Source organism: Heteronotia binoei, chromosome 11 (assembly GCF_032191835.1).
Source record: "Heteronotia binoei isolate CCM8104 ecotype False Entrance Well chromosome 11, APGP_CSIRO_Hbin_v1, whole genome shotgun sequence".
NCBI lineage: Eukaryota > Metazoa > Chordata > Lepidosauria > Squamata > Gekkonidae > Heteronotia > Heteronotia binoei.
The window spans coordinates 11,406,585-11,428,022 of record NC_083233.1 but is presented as its reverse complement, the minus strand read 5'-3'; the positions used below and the strand labels follow the sequence as shown (position 1 = coordinate 11,428,022).

At 46.7% G+C, this 21,438-nt stretch overlaps 1 protein-coding gene across 1 annotated transcript in view; it reads right to left on the bottom strand.

Moving 5' to 3' along the window:
- The window catches only part of CAPN6 (calpain 6), a 130,049-nt gene that overhangs the window by 66,673 nt on the left and 41,938 nt on the right, over positions 1-21,438 (bottom strand). The window contains exons 3-4 of the mRNA XM_060249791.1: positions 8,687-8,818; positions 762-970 (exon numbers count right to left, since the gene is read on the bottom strand). Coding sequence (XP_060105774.1) covers positions 762-970; positions 8,687-8,818 — 341 coding nt within the window. The remainder of the gene's footprint in view (positions 1-761; positions 971-8,686; positions 8,819-21,438) is intronic.

Here is a 21,438-nt window from a genome sequence, read left to right as displayed (position 1 = left end):
ACTCATTATAGTTGTTCTTCATTATTGTTAGAGATAATTTCGAGGACTATGAACTGAGAATGAGCTTTGTATGAAATTCTTATGTGAGGAAACTGAATATTGCTTCGGAACCTTTAAGAGTGCATCCACATACACAACCCATGGGTGAGCCATTGGCACAGGCTCATGATATGAATTTGAGGAATTTGTTGACATACTTTAAACGCAGTGTTTGGAATAAAGAAACTGTTATAATTGATTAGATTCTGATAACTTTCCCTGACGTCTTTATACTTCTTATGGTCTCATTCATGCAGGGTTTCCTATTTTTGTGAAATCATCGGCAACACAGTGATGTCACTTCTGGTATGAGCCGTAAGTGACATCATCACATCACCAGTGATGTCATGACACACTGGTATTTGGGCAAATACCATGGAAAAAACTACTTCTACCATAGAGTTTTTTCCCTCAAAATGCCAGAGCATCCTCACAGTGCTAGAGACAAGATGACATCACTTCTAGTGCATGCTGGAAATGATGTAGCTGCACTGCTGGTGACAGCAACCTTGTCCTCTCTCACCCTGCCGGTAAGTCCCCCCTGCCCCCCCAGTTTCTAGGAGAATTCAGGCCTGATTTGATCTGAAATCCCCTTATTTGTCTTTTAGGCGTTCCCTGATATCTGTGAAACTCTCCTCCAACACCCTGAATTTAAAAGAATAGTGTAATTCCCCTCACAATGAAAGACCTGAAATTATGCTGTGTTAAAAGCAGCCACCTACTTGGCATATGCCTTCTCCAGAAGGGCACTCCAGAATTCATTCCGTTCTTTGGAATGGCAGAAGATAAGCTCGCCGTTGACAGTTGGCAGTCGATCATCAACAACCACATCGATCCACTCCCCGAAACACCAGAAATTGAAGTGAAAAATTCCCGTGTATTTCTCTGGCGTCCTTGGATCCCATTCCTGCTCCTTAGACTTGGGAATTACCTGTAGCAAACAGAAACAGAACAGCAGAGAGCACTGATTTTTCCCCTAGTCTACTGGGTCAATTTGATAATTTCATTCCTACACAAAACCTGGGATTCGTAAACTGGAATTCTAATTGGCAAAAAGAAATTTCTAATCATAAAATAAAAAAAAAATTGCTTAATGATCTGTTCATCAGCCAACGGCAACAGCCAAATTCTTGTCACATCTCTTCCTTCTTGCAAACAATGCAACATGCCAGTTGATGTGGACAAAATTAACTGGAAACATGTCAGACCTTTCTAGAAAACTCTGGGGAGAAGGTTCTCAAAGGACTGGCACAGTCTGCATAGCGGCCAAGGATTGTGTAGGATTCTCACAAAATGTATGTATTTGTTTTAAACATGCCACCTTTCCACCCAATCAGGGTCCACAACACAGCAAGCCTAAAAAAAAAAATTAAAAGATTTTAGCAATTAAAAATGCAGGTAAAATTGCAAAATAATTCAACTAAAATTACATAAACTGTCAGGCGATGGAGACTCAAGGCAGTATTCATTGAAACAATGTATACTTTATTGGAAACTCATAGCTGGATACAGAAGTTGAGACTAATACCTAAGAATGGGTGCCTCCTAGTCTTATGGAATCTACATCAAAGCGATATCTAAACAAAAGTACTATTCTCAAAACAACAGGGAGTGAAGGTGCAAACTTTCACACGAGAGCTTCTTCTTATCTCTTTGCCTCTGGGAAGATGCTGGGCGACGCGGTATCTAATAACGGTCGCATTCCTTTGCTCCTTTTACAACCTAAACAAAGTTAACACTTCAGACATCCTGTCGTGCTCTGGGTACCTCCCCCAGTCTCCCGGCGCCGCCGTCGCCCCTCCCGGGCACTCTGGGGCATTCCCCGGAGGTCTCAGAAACAGGGGTGGGAGCCAGGTTACTTCACCTCAGGCCCCCCGTTCCCCTCTGGCTGTGCACGGACTCCTTTCTCTCTCTCAGGAGGCAGCCCCACTGTGCACTTGCCAGCTTCCTCCCCGACCTCCTCCTTCCCTCCCTTTATCCCCCCGTCTGAGTCCTCCCCCCTCCTGGGTTCTGCCCCTCTCTGGCTCCTCCCCCCCTTCAAAGCCCCAGACGCCCGGGAGAGGCGCGCCGGGGCTGGGCTGCCTGGGCGTGCCTCGGGCGTCTCGGACTTCTGCAGCGTGCTGGGGTGTGGCGTCTCTCTCCACCACGGGTCAGGCGGCTCTCCTCCTCCTCGCCCAGCGCTGGGCTCAGCCTCTCCCTCCTGCTTCTCGACGCCTCCCTCTGGCCGGGCTCCTCGGACCCGGAGACGGGCGCGGCGGCTGAGAGGCGCCGTTCGGGCGGCTGTTGGCACTCTGTCAGCCCAGGTGAGGGGGGGGCTGCCGCGGGGGCTTGGGAAGGCGTGGGAGGCTCTCGGGGTGGCGGCGGGGGCCAGGAGCGGCTGGCAGGCGCTGGGGGGTCCCCCTTGCGTAGTCCTCGCCCGGGCTGGGCGGGACACATCCTCTCTTTGATATGCAGGCTAGCTACAGTATAACAAAAGGGCTTTGGTTAGTATGGAGAGTCCATTTGGTTAGTATTCTTATAACTTTAATATGATAGAGTTATAGAGCCTGACATAAACAAAGAAGACTAGAAGGAGGGCCGGTAACTATTACTTGTGAGCATGGCACGCAAAACAGAAAAGTCTTCTTCTGCTGGCAAAAGACGGGGGAAGAGAGACAGAGAGAGATAGAGAGAGACGGAGAGATCTGGGGAGACTGTTCCAAAATTTTGTTCCCAGAACTAAGAATACCCTTTCTTGGGTCACCCCCCAACCCCCAGCGAGCTTCAGATGGCACAGGCAAGTGAAGCAGAGCCTCTGAAGATTACTAGAGTGCACAGGTAATTAAGTGCCCCCCCTTCTCTCCCAGCTTGTCTTGACAAACATTTTCTGTTCAACACACAAGGGAGCTCAGTGTGAGGAACGCAAAACAAGAAATTGCCAAGCGTGAGTCACAACAACAATTAACAAATTGCAAAACTCAACTATTGTGAAAATATCGAGCCAAATAATAACAGAGCAAAGTAGGTTCACAGGCATCAAAACTAAGCACATGAATATTAATAAAATAAATACACCCTTTCCCCAGGAAAAAAAAAGGCAATTATATGTCCATAGGTGGAGTCCATAGCCTTCCAAATCATTCATACAGGGTTTCTTTTGTAGAAAAAGCCCAGCAGGAACTCATTTGCAGATTAGGCCACACCCCCTGACACCAAGCCAGCTGGAACGGCATTCCTGTGTGTTCCTGCTCATAAAAAGCCCTGCATTCATACAAGGAGACGACAATGTATAAGCAGGACAGGATCTACATGTTTTTTGAGGGGGGGGGGGGCAAAATTAAAAAATGACACTCTCCTTATGGGCCATTCTATCTTATGGTCCCATAGAATACAATGGACTCCATATCCAATTTGGTTGCCCCCGCCTCTGTCGGCGCCCAGGGCAAGCACCCCCCCACCCTCCAGATCCGGCCCTGTGTATAAGCCAAATGAAGATGCCTTTTCTGGATACTGGAGAACATTTCCATAAATGTTTCTTCAGTTTATGTGGCTGCTGGGATGGAACTCAATTTCAGTATTTACTAGCATCAGACATAGAGCTCATAGTGCTTGGATAGAATCTCAGGTTCTCATGGAGGTGGGCGAATGTTGTCCCCATCTTCAAGAAGGGGAAAAAAGTCAATCCGGGTAACTACCGTCAGCTTGATGTCTATACCTGGAAAAGTTTTAGAACAAATCATCAAACAGTCAGTCCTGGAACATTTAGAAAGAGTGTGATTACTAAGAGCCAGCATGGTTTTCTCAAGAACAAGTCATGTCAGACTAACCTGATCTCTTTTTTTGAGAAAGTGACTACCTTGCTGGATCAGGGGAATGCTGTAGACATCATTTATCTTGATTTCAGTAAGGCTTTTGATAAGGTTCTACATACTATCCTTGTTGCCAAGTTGATAAAATGTGGTTTGGATCCTGTTACCGTTAGGTGGATCTGTAACTGGTTGACAGATCGCACCCAAAGAGTGCTTGTGAATGGTTCCTCATCCTCTTGGAGAGGAGTGACAAGTGGAGTGCCTCAAGGATCTGTCCTGGGACTTGCTTTGTTCAACATCTTTATCAATGATTTGGATGAAGGAGTAGAGGGAATGCTTATTAAATTTGCAGATGATACTAAATTGGGAGGGGTTGCAAACAAGAAGAAGACAGAAACAGGATACAGGATGGCGTTGACAGGCTTGAAAACTGGGCTAAAATCAATAAAATGAATTTTAACTGGGATAAATGTAAAGTTCTGCATTTAGGTAGGAAAAATCCAATGCATGGTTATAGGATGGGGGAGACTTGTCTTAGCAGTAGTGTGTGCGAAAAGGATCTAGGGGTGTTAGTGGATCATACGCTGAGCCTGAGTCAACAGTGTGATGGGGTGGCTAAAAAGGCAAATGCAATTTTGGGCTGTGTAAACAGAAGTATAGTGTCCAGATCATGTGATGTGATGGTATCGCTTTACTCTGCTCTGGGAAGACCTCACCTGGAGTATTGTGTTCAGTTTTGGGAACCACATTTTAAGAAGGGTATAGATAAGCTGGAACTGGTCCAGAGGAGGGCAACAAAGATGGTGAGGGGTCTGGAGACCAAGTCCTATGAGGAAAGGTTGAAGTAGCTGGGCATTTTTAGCCTGGAGAGGAGGCGGCTGAGAGGTGATAGGATCACCATCTTTAAATACTTGAAGAGTTGTCATATAGAGGATGATGTGGAATTGTTTTCTGTGGCCCCAGAAGGTAGGACCAAAACCAGTGGGTTGAAATTAAATCAAGAGTTTCCGGCTCAACATTAGGAAGAACTTCCTGACTGTTAGAGAGATTCCTCAGTGGAACAGGCTTCCTTGGGAGGCGGTGGGTTCTCTTTCCTTGGAGGTTTTTAAACAGAGGCTAGATGGCCATCTGACAGCAATGAAGATCCTGTGAATTTAGGGGGAGGCGTTTGTGAGTTTTCTGCATTGTGCAGGGGTTGGACTAGATGACCCTAGAGGTACCTTCCAACTCTAAGATTCTATGATTTTATGTTGTGTCCTAATGGAACAGATGGATGTACCCATATAACATAAACCACAATTGCACCAAGAGAGATGAATAATATTTCTTTGTAGAACAGGTAGCAAAAAAGGAGTATTTCAGCCCTAGTTCCTCCATTTGTTTTCTAAACACCTCCCTTTCTACTACATATTTACAGGCAGAACATCTTTTATATTGATAGAAACCTTTTGGTTTATCACTAGCAGTGCACTTATTCTGTTCTATGTCTGCTCTGACAACGAAATCCTTCGACCTCCCCGCCCCATCCAGTTCTGAATTCAGCCTCATCACTGATCAAATATGATGTGGGTGGATGTAAAATTCAGTACGTACATCTTTAACACGGATGGCGAGACAAGAACTGCAGGCTGGGTTCAGCTAATAGCCCAGAAAGGCCTGAAGCAGCTTTCATTCAGTAATGCAGGTGTGCGTTCAAAATCTGAAAGGGAAACTGTTGGGAGCCTTGCATAGGAGTGGGCTGGGCAGACCCTTTTTAATTTTTAAGAAGATTAAAGCTGGGAAATTGCTCATTGTTGCAATTGATCAGGGTTCCCGACATGGTGCCCCTGGGTGCTTCCATGGGGCCCACCAGGACTACCTCAATGCCTGCCAACCTTTTCAGAAAGTGACGGGGGGCATTGTGAGCCAGGGCCTGTTATTCACTGTCCTCATTCAACTGAAAGGGTTTTCCACTTGAAGACTGGTTAGCATCCAGACCTGCGGATGACACTAAATTGTTCAGGGTGGTGAGAACCAGAGAGGATTGTGAGGAACTCCAAAGGGATCTGTTGAGGCTGGGTGAGTGGGCGTCAACGTGGCAGATGTGGTTCAATGTAGCCAAGTGCAAAGTAATGCACATTGGGGCCAAGAATCCCAGCTACAAATACAAGTTGATGGGGTGTGAACTGGCAGAGACTGACCATGAGAGAGATCTTGGGGTCGTGGTAGATAATTCACTGAAAATGTCAAGACAGTGTGCGTTTGCAATAAAAAAGGCCAACGCCATGCTGGGAATTATTAGGAAGGGAATTGAAAACAAATCAGCCAGTATCATAATGCCCCTGTATAAATCGATGGTGCGGTCTCATTTGGAGTACTGTGTGCAGTTCTGGTCGCCGCACCTCAAAAAGGACATTATAGCATTGGAGAAAGTTCAGAAAAGGGCAACTAGAATGATTAAAGGGCTGGAACACCTTCCCTATGAAGAAAGGTTGAAACGCTTACGGCTCTTTAGCTTCGAGAAACGTCGGCTGAGGGGTGACATGATAGAGGTTTACAAGATAATGCATGGGATGGAGAAAGTAGAGAAAGAAGTACTTTTCTCCCTTTCTCACAATACAAGAACTCGTGGGCATTCGATGAAATTGCTGAGCAGACAGGTTAAAACGGATAAAAGGAAGTACTTCTTCACCCAAAGGGTGATTAACATGTGGAATTCACTGCCACAGGAGGTGGTGGCGGCCACAAGCATGGCCACCTTCAAGAGGGGGTTAGATAAAAATATGGAGCAGAGGTCCATCAGTGGCTATTAGCCACAGTGTGTGTGTGTGTGTATATTTGGCCGCTGTGTGACACAGAATGTTGGACTGGATGGGCCATTGGCCTGATCTAACATGGCTTCTCTTATGTTCTTATGTCCTTCTCTCCCCCTGCTTTCCTTCATTTAAAAAAAATCCCCCTTCTGCAGTTCTTTAGCAAAGCGAGGAGGGAATACTGTGTTCAGCTCTGCCTCCTGTGGCAGCCATTTTGGGGTGATGCTCATCCCCCCCCCCCTTGAAATTCTGAAAGTGCCTAGAGGCTTGAAAAAGTTGGGGACCCGCACAATAGATCGTTATAGCATTATAATGCTATAGCACTTTGGCAGTTTCCTTTAAAAACGCCCTCTAGTGTCAGGAGTGGGGAAAAGGCAGCCGCAGTTGGATGAGGCAAGTAAAGTGCAGGCAAACCTCCTTGTGGATGTTCCATTGCCACTGTGAACCACCTGGCATTTACAAGAGCGACACAAGCTCCATGGAGAATCATTTCTGGGTGGAAGCACAGCTTTGGGGACACTGGGCCAGGCATTCTCTCAAAAGAGGGTTCTTTCAAGGAGAAAGCCCATCACAGCCACCACGTCCACTCCCTAGGAATGCCTACAAAATCTACCTCTGCTGCATTGGATTTTGAGGCTTCCTATCCCCAGAGCACAATTTATCATGTTGGAACCTGGGGACTGTAGGGAGTTGTACTTCTGGAGCGCACACAGAAGCATCAACAGTAATTAGGGTAGCCCGTCTCCATCTGGGTCTGGGGATCTTCTGGAATGATGACTGATTTCCAGGCTACAAAGATCAATTGTCTGGAGAAAATGGCTGCTTGAGGAGGGTGGACTCTAGGGTATTATACCCCACTGAGAAACTCCCCATACTCAAACCCCACCGTCCCCAGACTCCACCCCCAAATGTCCAAGAATTTTCCAACCAGGAGCTGGCAACCATAATCCCCTTAAAAATTATCCATTTGGGTGCTGAAATAACATAACATTGGGGTAGCTTTAAAGGAGTCCCTAAGTTATTTGTTTTGTTTTCTGGTTGCAGCACAGCGCAGTTGCTCTCTTCTGGAACATAAAACACAAAGAAATAATACAAACCCTTCCAAAAATCAGCCCTGGGGTGCCAATATTTGTCAAATAAGCCGTTCATTTTTGATACTTTTTTTTATGTTACACTAGAATGCTGGTTCGATTTTGCAGAAAGGCAACAAAAGCAAATAAGACATTTTCTTTCTTCTGAAAGAAACGTGTTACATGATTTAAAATATATTTATGAATCTCAAAAGGAATTTTAAAAATTATTGTATGGAATCCTTCCCCCCCCCCCCGCAAAAAAAAAATTCTCCTTCATTGCCAGAAGAGAACTGGAGCAATGTCCATGCCATAGTGGAAAAATAATGAAACAGATTTTGGGGAGACTGCTACTCTCTAAGGTTCCTTCAGGGGAAAGAAAGAAAGAAAGAAAGAAAGAAAGAAAGAAAGAAAGAAAGAAAGAAAGAAAGAAAGAAAGAAAGAAAGAAAGAAAGAAAGAAAGAAAGAAAGAAAGAAAGAGAGAAAGAAAGAAAGAAAGAAAGAGAGAGAGAGAGAGAGAGAGAAAGAAAGAAAGAAAGAAAGAAAGAAAGAAAGAAAGAAAGAAAGAAAGAAAGAAAGAAAGAAAGAAAGAAAGAAAGAAAGAAAGAAAGAAAGAAAGACCTGGATTTCTGCACATTACAAATGGACATAATGCAGTAGTGCAGACATTCCAGCTTCTTGCAGCACAAAACCCTCCAGTAAACAGTCAAATTTATCTTCAGCCACAATAAATGGGTTAGTGTTTAAGGTGCCAGAAGACTCACTGTGGTTTTCTGTTAAATGTTTGAAATGGTACCCTAAGGAATGGCTTATAAAGTCATTGCTGAAAACGCTTTTTGTTCCCCTCCCCAAATGAAGGGGTGATGAGAGGCTTGGGCACACGTCCCTGCAAGCTTTATTACTTATTTCAGACAAAAATGTCTCCAGGACTTTACTATCAACACAGCACCTGAATTTTAAGCAATGAGGTGTGGCGAGCTGCTTGGTAACAGGGTACCTTTTGCCAGAGACGCTTCCGGAGAGCCAAACAGGAACACGCCGCCACAAACCAGCAGTTTCCCAGCTTCCCTTGGTGCAAGTCATGGGAGCTGATGCCGTTGACGAACAAGCGAGGATCTTCACAAAGCTCCTTTAAGGACAAAACAAAAGTATCACTTTAGGGACAAGAAACTGATGTCGTCAAATGTTTTAGCTAATTTATTGATTCCCAAACATAGGGTAGCTTTCACTGAGTTTGGCCCATCTCAGTGTCCTTTCATTCGCTTTATTAGACAGGACATACCACGAGTGTTTATGCCTTGGTGCTACTGGGGAAATTGAAACAGCTGGACATGCGCTACTTCATTGCCCTTTCTATGATGACCTTAGATATACATTTATTACTACCATCCTCCAAAAAAACCCCCAACATCCTGGAAGATGGGAGGAAGGGTATTTTTCTTCTTGCAGACCTTGTATCTGGAACCTCAAACACAGTTGCCAGATTCTGTGCAGCTGCCAAAGTCTACCAAGGTACATTGTTAATTCAGTGACATGCATGTGGTTTTTCAGGGCTTTTGTTTTTAGCAGGAACTCCTTTGCATATTAGGACACACACACCCCGATGTAGTCTACCCTCCAAGAGCTTACAGTACTAAGAGCCCTGTAAACTCTTGGAGGATTGGCTACATCAGGGGAGTATGGGCTAATATGCAAAGAAGTTCCTGCTAAAAAAAAAGCCTTTGTTCTTATATATATATAGTGAAAGATTGTGTGTGTGTGTGTATTATTATAAGTACTCTACTAATTTGGCAAACCACCTTGTAAAAAGTCTGCCATGAAAACGTTCTGAAAGCAACATCACCCCAGAGTTGGAAACGAATGGTGCTTGCACAGGGGATTACCTTTTTCTTTTTTTAAAAAAATAATGTATATTTTATTTTGCTGATCCATGACCTTACAAATATTAACTGGTTGATTGGCTGGACAATAAAAGATATTACAATCACAGTTTTCAAATTTTGATAAATAGTTCTCCATTTACTTTCTTGGGGTTCGGCGGCAGCCCCAGCAGTTTCTGAAATTAGAAAAAGAAGATGGTTGCAGAAGATGGTTCAGAATTAAGGGAATAACTTTTGGCCTGATTGTTTTCTTCCTTTGACAGTCCAAGAAAAGATCCACCCTTGCTGGAAAAGCTCTGGAGGCAGCTGTGAACTGCGGCTAATTGTTACAAGCAGCTCACACCCTATGATTTGACTCTTTGTCAGGACCCCCCTGGTACTCAGTAAATAGATTTCAGGTTCTTGTAAAGTTCCATTTATTATAGAATCCGGGTAAGTACACTAAGACTGGCATTCTGAGTCAAATCTGGGATCAGTCAGAGGGACCAGGGGTAATATAGGGTTTAGAAAATGCAAAGCAACCCCCCCCCCCTTCCCAAGCCGCTTCTTTCCCAGCGATCTTTGTCCGGAGTTTCCTGGCCCAAGGCTGCAAACTTAGATACATTTACTGTTACAACAAGTGCGCTAGACATAATACTCACAGGTGTGCACTGCAATAGGCAATGGGAACGAGGGGATGGGAAAGGGGGAGGAAGAGATAATGATAACCCAGCTGTGTGCAGACACTGGTGATTTAAGAGGGTTCTACGAAGCCCTGAAGGCAGTATATGGTCCATCATATCAGGCTCAGAGTCCCTTGCATAGTGCAGACGGCCAAGTGCTCCTCACAGACAAGGCATCCATACTGAACCGGTGGTCGGAGTATTTTCAAGTTCTCTTCAGTGCCAACCGCGTAGTTCAAGATTCAGCAATCCACCTCACCCCACTTCAACCGGTGAAAACAGAGTTGGATGAGATCCCCACCCTAGAAGAGACTGTTAAAGCCATCAAGCAACTGAAAAGTGGCAAGGCAGCAGGAGTTGATGGAATTCCACCAGAGATCTGGAAGCATGGGGGCACAGTACTACATAGCTCACTTCACAAAGTACTTGTCACCTGCTGGGAACAAGGCAAATTACCACAGGACTTTCGCGATGCAATCATCATCACCCTATACAAGAACAAAGGGGAAAAGTCAGACTGCTCCAACTACCGGGGGATAACCCTGCTCTCCATCGCAGGCAAAATCCTTGCCAGAATACTCCTGAACAGACTGGTGCCCACCATTGCAGAAGAACTCCTCCCAGAGAGCCAGTGCGGCTTCAGAGCTAACAGGAGCACCACCGACATGGTATTTGTTCTCAGGCAGCTCCAAGAGAAATGCAGGGAACAGAACAAGGGTCTGTATGTGACTTTTGTCGACCTTACCAAAGCTTTCGATACCGTTAGCAGGAAAGGCCTGTGGCAAATCTTGGAACGTTTAGGATGTCCCCCAAGGTTCCTCAGCATGATCATCCAGCTACACGAAGACCAGCGAGGCCAAGTCAGACACTGCAACGACCTCTCGGAGCCCTTCCCAATAGGCACAGGTGTAAAGCAAGGCTGCGTTCTCGCGCCAACTCTCTTTACGATCTTCTTTAGCACGATGCTTCAAAGAGCCGCAGTAGATCTAGATGATGACGATGGTGTCTACATCCGCTATCGCACCGATGGCAGCCTGTTCAACCTGAGGCGACTAAAGGCACACTCCAAGACAATGGAAAAACTCATCCGAGAGCTACTGTTTGCTGATGATGCTGCACTCGTCTCCCACTCGGTATCAGCTCTGCAGCATATGACGTCCTGCTTTGCAGAGGCTGCCAAGCTATTCGGCCTAGAAGTTAGTCTGAAGAAGACAGAAGTTCTCCACCAGCCTGCACCCCAGGAAGGTTATCACCCTCCCTGCATCACTGTGGGTGAATCAGTTCTGAAGACAGTCCAGCAGTTCAGCTACCTGGGGTGCATCATCTCCTCAGATGCCAAGATCGACAAGGAGATTGACAACAGGCTGGCAAAGGCAAACCGTGCATTTGGCCGACTGCACAAAAGAGTGTGGAGCAACAAGCATCTGAAAAAAGGCACAAAGATCAATGTTTACAAAGCGGTTGTGATGACAACCCTCATCTACGGCTCCGAATCGTGGGTTTTATACCGTCATCACCTGCGACTCCTTGAGCGCTTTCATCAGCGCTGCCTTCGCACCATCCTCAACATCCACTGGAGTGACTTTGTGACCAACACTGAAGTCCTCAAGCGGGCAGAGGTTACCAGCATCGAGGCACTGCTGTTGAAGACGCAGCTGCGCTGGGCAGGGCATATTTCTAGGATGGAAAACCACCGCCTTCCCAAGATTGCCCTGTATGGCGAACTCTCCACCGGCCATCGAAATAGAGGGGCACCAAAGAAGAGGTACAAGGACTCCTTGAAGAAATCCCTTAGCACCTGTCACATCAACCATCACCAGTGGTCTGACCTAGCCTCAGATCGCAAAGCATGGAGGCACACCATCCACCAGGCTGTCTCTTCCTTTGAGAACACACGCATAGCTGGTCTTGAGGACAAAAGGAGATTGAGGAAGAATCGCACTGCTACAGGACCAACCCTAAATCAGACTTTTCCCTGCAGCCGCTGTGGCCGGACCTGCCTTTCCCACATTGGTCTTGTCAGCCACCAGTGAGCCTGCAGCAAACGTGGACTATTGCACCCTTCTTAAATCTTCGTTCGCGAAGCCAAGCCGAGAGAGAGAGACAATGGAATGTGCAGCAGTTCAAAACAGTTTGGAAGGCACTTACAGAATGGCACAGTAAGATTTAACTTATTCATGGCAAGGTACTTGACACAGGGCTGGAATGGCTGCCCCATTCACTTTAGTGGAAGGGAAATTCCATGGATTCAGTCTGAATGTCTTTGAACTCCAACAAAGGGAATGGCGAAAGACTGGGTGCAGAAGCTCGGTGTGTGCACTGGAAAGCACACAGGGCTTTTCAGATTGGTGGTGATGGGAACAACATGGTAGCACGCTATAGGATCTCTCTTTAAAGAACTGCTTCCTTGTTGTGATACTAACAAAGGGGAGATTCACTGGGATCACCTTTCCCTTGGGGAGAGGGGAAATCCTCATCCTATACAGCTCTGGGTCCCCCTCCTGGGTCCACTGTACTGGTTCTGCTTCCCCTCCTCCTCCACCCTCTGTCTCCACCTTTTGGGTCCAGACCCATCTTCTCCCACTGACCCTGGTTCATTCCAGTATCAGGTGAGCTCCTCTTTCTTTTCCGCTCTCCTTCCTTCCTTCCTTCCTTCCTTCCTTCCTTCCTTCCTTCCTTCCTTCCTTCCTTCCTTCCTTCCTTCCTTCCTTCCTTCCTTCCTTCCTTCCTTCCTCCCTCCCTCTGCCACATTTTAATCATTTTTCCCTGCAGTCCTATGGGTTCCTTTAGGTTTGCAAAACCCCAAACTGTAGCCTCATTGTGAAGATGTTTTGATCTACATAAGGAGCAGACCTTGGCGCCCAGATGCAAGGATTCAGTGTTATTTCCCTTTTATGTCACTGGCCTTGCTGTTTTCCAGTTCCCTTGTCTTTGGAACTGTTTTATAAGTTTACTTACTAAATAGTTGGCTCGGCTATTTGGTTTGTGTGCTTTGGTGGGGCGGGGAGGGCGGGGGGGGGGGGGTTGGACTGGCTTTAGGAAATACAAACAATAATAAAAATTAAGCAAGCTTGCTCACATTTGACCAGTTCAAAAGGATCATGCGTCTTGCGCCAGCTTATCAAAGCAATGCTGTTGAGCCTGCACATTAATGGGAACTGTGCCCGCCTCCTCTCATCAGCCTGAGTCAGAGAGACGCAGAGGTCAGCGTGGCAGACAGTCTTGCTGGTGGGATATGTTTAAGGCTCACCGGCCCCAAACAAACAGCAAGATGACATCAGGGAAACAGAACAACCAACAACTTCTCTCCCCCCCACCCCCCCATTACATAAACTGCCGTATCCTGTATGATTTCTAAATGCTAAGCCAGAAGTGCAGAGCTGGAAGCACAAAATTGTGGTCAAAATGGGCACAAGCTGACATTCCGTAAGAACAAAGCAAGAAAGAAGCGGCCCTTCAAAGAGAGAAGTTCAGTAAACCATCAAGGGTCTTGATTAGAAGAAGATTGCAGATTTATACCCCACCCTTCTCTCTGAATCAGAGACTCAGAGCGGTTTACAATCTCCTATATCTTCTCCCTCCACAACAGACCCCCCCTGTGAGGTGGGTGGGGCTGAGAGGGCTCTAACAGCAGCTGGCCTTTCAAGGACAATTCCTGAGAGGCCTATGGCTGACCCAAGGCCATTCCAGCAGCCGCAAGTGGAGGAGTGGGGAATCAAACCCAGTTCTTCCAGATAAGAGTCCGCACACTTAACCACTACACCAAACCGGATCACCCAGTCTCACGGTCTGATGTAGGGTTGCCAATCCCCTGGTTTGGAGGCCTGCCCCCACTTCAGGGTTATCAGAAAGCGGGGGAGGGGAATGTCTGCTGGGCACTCCATTATACCCTATAGAGACCAGTCCCCGTAAGGTATGATGGAGAATTGATCTGTGGGTATCTGTGGCTCGGGGGGGGGGGGAGTGGTTTTTTGAGGTAGAGGCACCAAATTTTCAGCAGAGCACCCTCAACCACCTCTACCTCCAAGTTTTAAAAAAGACTGGACCAGGAGGAAGGTTGTGACAAGCATAACTGAACTCCAAAGGGAGCTTTGGCCATCACATTTAAAGGGACTGCACACCTTTTAAATGCCTTCCCTCCATTGGAAATAATGAAGGATAGGGGCAGCTTCTTTTGGGGCTTATAGAATTCGACCCCCTGGTCCAATACTTTTGAAACTTGGAGGGTAGTTTGAGGATAGGCATTGGATGCTATGCTGCAAATGTGGTGTCTCTACCTCCAAAACAGACCCCCATGCCCCAGATACCTGCAGATCAATTCTCCGTTATACCCTATGAGAATCGATCTCCATAGGAAACAACGGAGTGCCCAGCAGATATTTTCCTCCCCCCCACACTGCTTTCTGATGACCTTGAAGCAGGAGGAGGGCTTCCAAACCAGGGGATCCCCTGTCCCCACCTGGAGTTTGGCAACCTTACTTGTAGCGGCCCCATAGGGTGTTCAAGGCAAGAGACTTCAGAGGTGGTTTTCCATTGCCTGTCTCTGTATTGAGACCCTGGAGGTCTCCCATCCAAGCACCAACCAGGACACTACAACCCCTGCGATGGACTGGCTCATCCCAGGCTCTGCCCCATGAGATGCCACCTCTAAGCTCTGAGGCTCCTCCTTTGCAGCTTTCCGGGCCATGAGAGTCTCAGGAGACTCAGCTGCCCTGGCTGTGACTTGAGGAGGAACACGGGAAGCGGCCTCACTGTGAACTTCATCAGTGGAAACTTTCACTGGATGGTGCTCTTCAGATTCACTGTCAGAACGTTTCTGCCTCTCTTTCCTCCCTCTTCTGCAAATTAAACTGTCACACACGTTGCTGATGTCCATTAAACGGGGGAAAAAAGACACACACTTTCAAAAGTAATAAAAATCTGCGGGGTTTTCTTCCTTGAAATATTTATGAACAATTTTGTAAAAAATTTATCACCCCACAACGGGGCTCATAAAAGGCGCATCTCCATAGACTTGACAAGAGAGAAGCCCATTTGACAGAGAACGCTCCCAGCCGAGTCTCTTGGATGGGCATAAAAAGCTCAGCGCCATCTGCGGAGACAAATCTGATCGGTTTACAGCATCTGGGGTTGGGGGGAGGAGATTTTTAAAAAGAATGCAGTGCGCTTTAAGTTATGGCTTTTATTAGGGCCTTTAAATCAGATGATTGGACGCCCTCTCTGTTGCTGCTTGTTATTCAGGCCCCAAGAGGATGATTTCAGCACACAAGTCGAGTCTTAAAAGGAAGAATGCGTCTTTCAAGTCTCGATCCTGGCTTTGGAGATGAATCGGTTGGTTTCCTTCTTCTAAAAACAGATGCAAGACAGGTTGGATGAGCTCCTGATGACCTCGCGTGGATGTCTGGATCTGCTCCCTGTGAACGGAAGAAGGTTCTTACTCCTCTGATGCAGCTCAGTAGATCAGACCTGGACGGAGGAGGGGGAGGAAGCAGCCGTAGGCCCATTTTTAAAGGGCTTTTGGAGATCTCAGGCAAGACTGAATGACGTCGCATGATGACTTCCAGCTGCCCTGGAATATTTACAACTCATTCTTTGTCCAGACAACACTGGCAAATAGCATCACTGCAAAATGTCAAATGTGGGATGTCACAATACGTTATGGAAAATTGCATTTCAGGAGGCGTGCCATCGTTTGGTGTTTCTCCACAAACAGCCTTGCTGGTACCCAGTCTAACTTTTTAACTGGAACCTTCAAATCCTTAGTAGGTTGAAATTTTATAATTTTAATATTCTTTTTCCAGCACATGACATTCTTACCAGGGTAGGGGTATTCACACATATATTAAAAGACCACCAGATTTAGATTAGAAAGATGCATTCTTCCTTTTAAGACTTGACTTGTGTGCTGAAATCACCCTCTTGGGGCCTGAATAAAAAACAGCAGCGGAGTGGGCGTCCAATCATCCTGAGAGCCAGTTTGGTGCAGTGGTTAAGTGTGCGGACTCTTATCTGGGAGAACCGGGTTTGATTCCCCACTCCTCCACTTGCAGTTGCTGGAATGGCCTTGGGTCAGCTATAGCTCTTGCAGGAGTTGTCCTCTCAGCCCCACCCACCTTACAGGGTGTCTGTTGTGTGTGGAGAAGATATAATAATAATAATAATAATAATAATAATAATAATAATAATAATAATAATAATAATAATAATAATAATAATAATAATAATAATAATAATAATAATAATAATAATAATATTTTATTTATATCCTGCCCTCCACGCCGAAGCAGGCTCAGGGTGGCTAACAGCATTTCATACAATAAATTATACAATGGATATTAAAACAACATTAATCTTAAAAACATTCTAATTATAAGTTAAAATCAACATTTCTGGTGCTATTCTATCAGCGAATATGATGGCGAGTCATTTTAAGCAAATCCTTCGATCACTCAGTCGGCAAAGGCCATCTTAAAAAGGATGGTCTTGCAGGCCCTGCGGAACTGTTCAAGGCTCCGCAGGGCCCGCACTTCTTCCGGGAGCTGGTTCCAAAGGTGTGGTGCTGCAACAGAGAAGGCCCATATGTGGATGTTTTGAAGTCTTGCCTCCTTTGGCCCGGGGATAGTCAGCTGGTTCTTCCCCGCTGACCTCAGTGCTCTCTGGGATTCATATGGGGACAGATGGTCCCTTAGGTAGACAGGTCCTCGGCCATATAGGGCTTTAAAGGTAATAACCAGCACTTTGTAACGAACCCGATATATAACTGGCAGCCAGTGCAGTCCACGCAGGCCCGGCGTGGAGATTGTGAGCTGCTCTGAGTCTCTGATTCAGAGAGAAGGGCGGGGTATAAATCTGCAGTCTTCTTCTCCTTCTCCTTATTCTTTGTGACCCTGCTTGACAATTCTGATCATCCACAGAAAATTCATATCCAATAGCAGCTTTGAGACCAACAAAAAGTTTCAGGGTATACGATTCCCAGAGTCAAAGCAGCACCCTTCCTCAGAAGTCCTGGTCGGTGTCCCTGACTTTGAAGGTGGGGGTGGATTCCAGAGATGGGGCCTCTTCCCTCGCCGCCCAGTCCCGCCCCAAACCATTCAGCTGATCGCAGGTCCGTTAACTCGTTAACCTTCTCTCCCATGTGTTCTGTCGAGATCTTTGCCCTTTCCAGTTGCCTGCTTGCCGGCTTTATTGATTCCTTCTGCTACTGATTTCTTTCAAAAACATTTTAATGTTACTGCTGTTGTGTTCTTTGGTTTATTTTATAGCTTTATTGTTTCATTTTATCGTTATTATTGACAGATGTGAAACTATCAACTTTGGAAGCTGCCTGAATAATGCAGAGCACAGAAGACAAACATATTTGTAAAAATAACAATTCATCACTTGATTATTCCAGATGCTCATGAGCCTGCAAGCAAAGAATCATTTGGTTTTATTCATGTACAGCTAGGGTTGCCAATCCCCAGGCGGGGGCAGGGGATCCCCCTGTTTGGAAATCCTCCCCCCGCTTCAGGGTCGTCAGAAAGTGTGTGTGTGTGGGGGGGGAGGGAAATGTCTGCTGGGAACTCTGTTATTCCCTATGGAGATTTATTCCCATAGAAAATAATGGAGAATTGATCTGCGGGTATCTGGGGCTCTGGGGGAGCTGTTTTTTGGGGTAGAGGCACCAAATTTTCCATATAGCATCTAGTGCCTCTCCCCAAAATACCCCCCAAGTTTCAAAAAGATTGGACCAGGTGGTCCAATTCTATGAGCCCCCAAAGAAGGTGCCCCTATCTTTCATTATTTCCTATGGAAGGAAGGCATTGAAAAGGTGTGCCGTCCCTTTAAATGTGATGGCCAGAACGCCCTTTGGAGTTCAATTATGCTTTTCACAGCCTTGTTCCTGGCTCCACCCCTAATGTCTCCTGGCTCCACCCCCAAAGTCTCCTGGCTCCACCCCCAAAGTCCCCAGATATTTCTTTAATTGGACTTGGCAACCCTATGTACAGCACCTAACACCAGTGTCCCCAACATGGTGCCCATAGGTGCCAGAACACCTTTCCTGGTGCCTGCAATAGGGCGCCAAGCTCCTGCCAGGAGTGAGGGATTCTCTGGTTTGAGGAGCCCCAACTCACCAGCACGAAGCAGACCACTGGGGGGATCCCCACCCCAAAGAGCCCCATCATCATGTGACATGCCATGTGTGATGACATCACCCAGAAGTGATGTCATTGCACTGGGCGTATAGCACTGGGGATGCTCTAGGATTCACGGCGAAACTCTATGGTACCATAGAATTTTACTGGGAATCCTAGAGCATCACCAGTGTGACAGGCCCGGTGCGGTGATGTCACCTCTGGGTGATGTCATTGCACCGCTTGCACAAAGCGAGAGAGAGAGGAATCCCCTGGCAGAGAGACTTGGCAACCTTAGCCTGCAAAATGTTTTTAGAAAGTAGGTGGGACCAGGTGGAGCTTTTGTCCACCAGGGCTTCTGATTGGCTGAGCAGATTTTTTTAAAAAATGTTGTTTTGGAAGCAGCTGCCATCAGCTCCAAGTGACTGAAGAGATCTGTGCACATCCAAGAAAATATTTTTGAACCAGTGTGTTCATATTTAAATGCATCCTGTTAAAACAGAGCTTCTACCTCAAGTGCTGAAAAGTTACTATTAGAGTCATGCATAATTCCAGTCTCCGACATTTTGTGCTTCACTCCATCTTTTGTGGTGGCCATTTTGTTTTTGCACCCATCACCCTGTATCAGAAATCCAAAGTTGCCTGCAACCTCAAAAAGGCTGGGGATCCTGACCTAGGATATCAGAGGTGTGTTTATAAAGAAGACGACTGCAGATTTATACCCTGCCCTTCACTCTGAATCAGAGACTCAGAGTGGCTTACAATCTCCTATATTTTCTCCCCCCACAACAGACACCCTGTGAGGTGGGTGCGGCTGAGAGAGCTCTCACAGCAGCTGCCCTTTCAAGGATAGCTCTGCGAGAGCTATAGAAAATATTGGATTTATATCCCGCCCTCCACTCCGAAGAGTCTCAGAGCGACTCACAATCTCCTTTAACTTCCTCCCCCACAACAGATGCCCTGTTAGGTGGGTGGGGCTGGAGAGGGCTCTCACAGCAGCTGCCCTTTCAAGGACAGAGTCTCAGAGCGGCTCACAATCTCCTTTACCTTCCTCCCCACAACAGACACCCTGTGAGGTGGGCGGGGCTGAAGAGGGCTCTCACAGCAGCTGCCCTTTCAAGGACAACCTCTGCCAGAGCTATGGCTGATCCAAAGCCATTCCAGCAGCTGCAAGTGGAGGAGTGGGGAATCAAACCCAGTTCTCCCAGATAAGAGTCCGCGCACTCAACCACTACACCAAACTACCACACAATACGGTGATTTGGTGTTTTTGCTGCTGTCCTGGAAAACACAGCCCTTTCTGTGGACATGCCCCTCTGCTAGACCTCCCACTGGCCTATTATGTAGTTGCTCATGTCACCCTTCCTGACCACCAAGAAAGCCTGGCTTGGCTGGGTTAACAGAGCCATCTGTCCCATGTTTTGAACATATGAACATATGAAGCTGCCTTATACTGAATCAGACCTTTGGTCCATCAAAGTCAGTATTGTCTTCTCAGACTGGCAGCGGCTCTCCAGGGTCTCAAGCTGAGGTTTTTCACACCTCTTTGCCCGGACCCTTTTTTGGAGATGCCAGGGATTGAACCTGGGACCTTCTGCTTCCCAAGCAGATGCTCTGCCACTGAGCCACCGTCCCTCCCCAAAACATATGAGCATATGAAGCTGCCTTATACTGAATCAGACCCTTGGTCCATCAACGTCAGTCTTGTCTTCTCAGACTGGCAGCGGCTCTCCAGGGTCTCAAGCTGAGGTTTTTCACACCTCTTTGCCTGGACCCTTTTTTGGAGATGCCAGGGATTGAACCTGGGACCTTCTGCTTCCCAAGCAGATGCTCTGCCACTGAGCCACCGTCCCTCCCCAAAACATATGAGCATATGAAGCTGCCTTATACTGAATCAGACCCTTGGTCCATCAACGTCAGTCTTGTCTTCTCAGACTGGCAGCGGCTCTCCAGGGTCTCAAGCTGAGGTTTTTCACACCTCTTTGCCCGGACCCTTTTTTGGAGATGCCAGGGATTGAACCTGGGACCTTCTGCTTCCCAAGCAGATGCTCTGCCACTGAGCCACCGTCCCTCCCCAAAACATATGAGCATATGAAGCTGCCTTATACTGAATCAGACCTTTGGTCCATCAAAGTCAGTATTGTCTTCTCAGACTGGCAGCGGCTCTCCAGGGTCTCAAGCTGAGGTTTTTCACACCTCTTTGCCTGGACCCTTTTTTGGAGATGCCAGGGATTGAACCTGGGACCTTCTGCTTCCCAAGCAGATGCTCTACCACTGAGCTACCGTCCCCCCCCCCTTTTCAAAGTCTTCTAACAGAGCACATCATTTGGGAAGTTGAGCCACCTCCTTGGGACTTTGGCTGCCTCAAAGACCAGTTCTGTCACCAAAATTGCTTAACAGGAAGCCACTGAATGAGATCATCCTATAGCTTCAGGGTTGGCCATCAAGAGCATGCCGATGACACCCAGTTCCACTTTTCATTAATGGCCTCCAGCTGTTGCAGGAACCATGCCTGGAAACTGTGGTCAAATGGATGAGAATGAATAAACTGAAATGGAACACAGACAAGTTGGAAGGGGTGCAAGTTGAAACGCTGGGTTTTTTTGGAAGGGGGTGATCTACCCAGGGCCAGATCTCCCAGTCATGTTAGCTGGACAAGCTAGAGAAGCACTTGAGACATTTTGTTCTTTGAAAAGCAGATAAGAACTGATGCTAAGGGTGCCTCTTTTTTTGGCTTTTCTAGATCTCACCATGCTAATCGATGCCATGCTTGTATACTGCAATGCAGTTGTTGTTGGTGCTTCCCTTGGAGACAGTTCAGGAGCTTCAACAAGAGAAGAAGGTGTTGTGCTTCTTGGCCTGAGCTGTGTGGTGCACCCATGTACAGTGTGTTTTACATCATTCTCCATGGCTGCCTATTTACTTCCAGGTTCAATTAAAAGTGCTGCTGTTAGTTTTTAGACCCACATACTTGAAGAACCTATTCTCCCCGTGTATGCCCCCTCAACATGGTAGATGATGAAGAAGGAAACTGCAGATTTATACTCTGCCTTTCTCTCTGAATCAGAGACTCAGAGTGGCTTACAGTCTCCT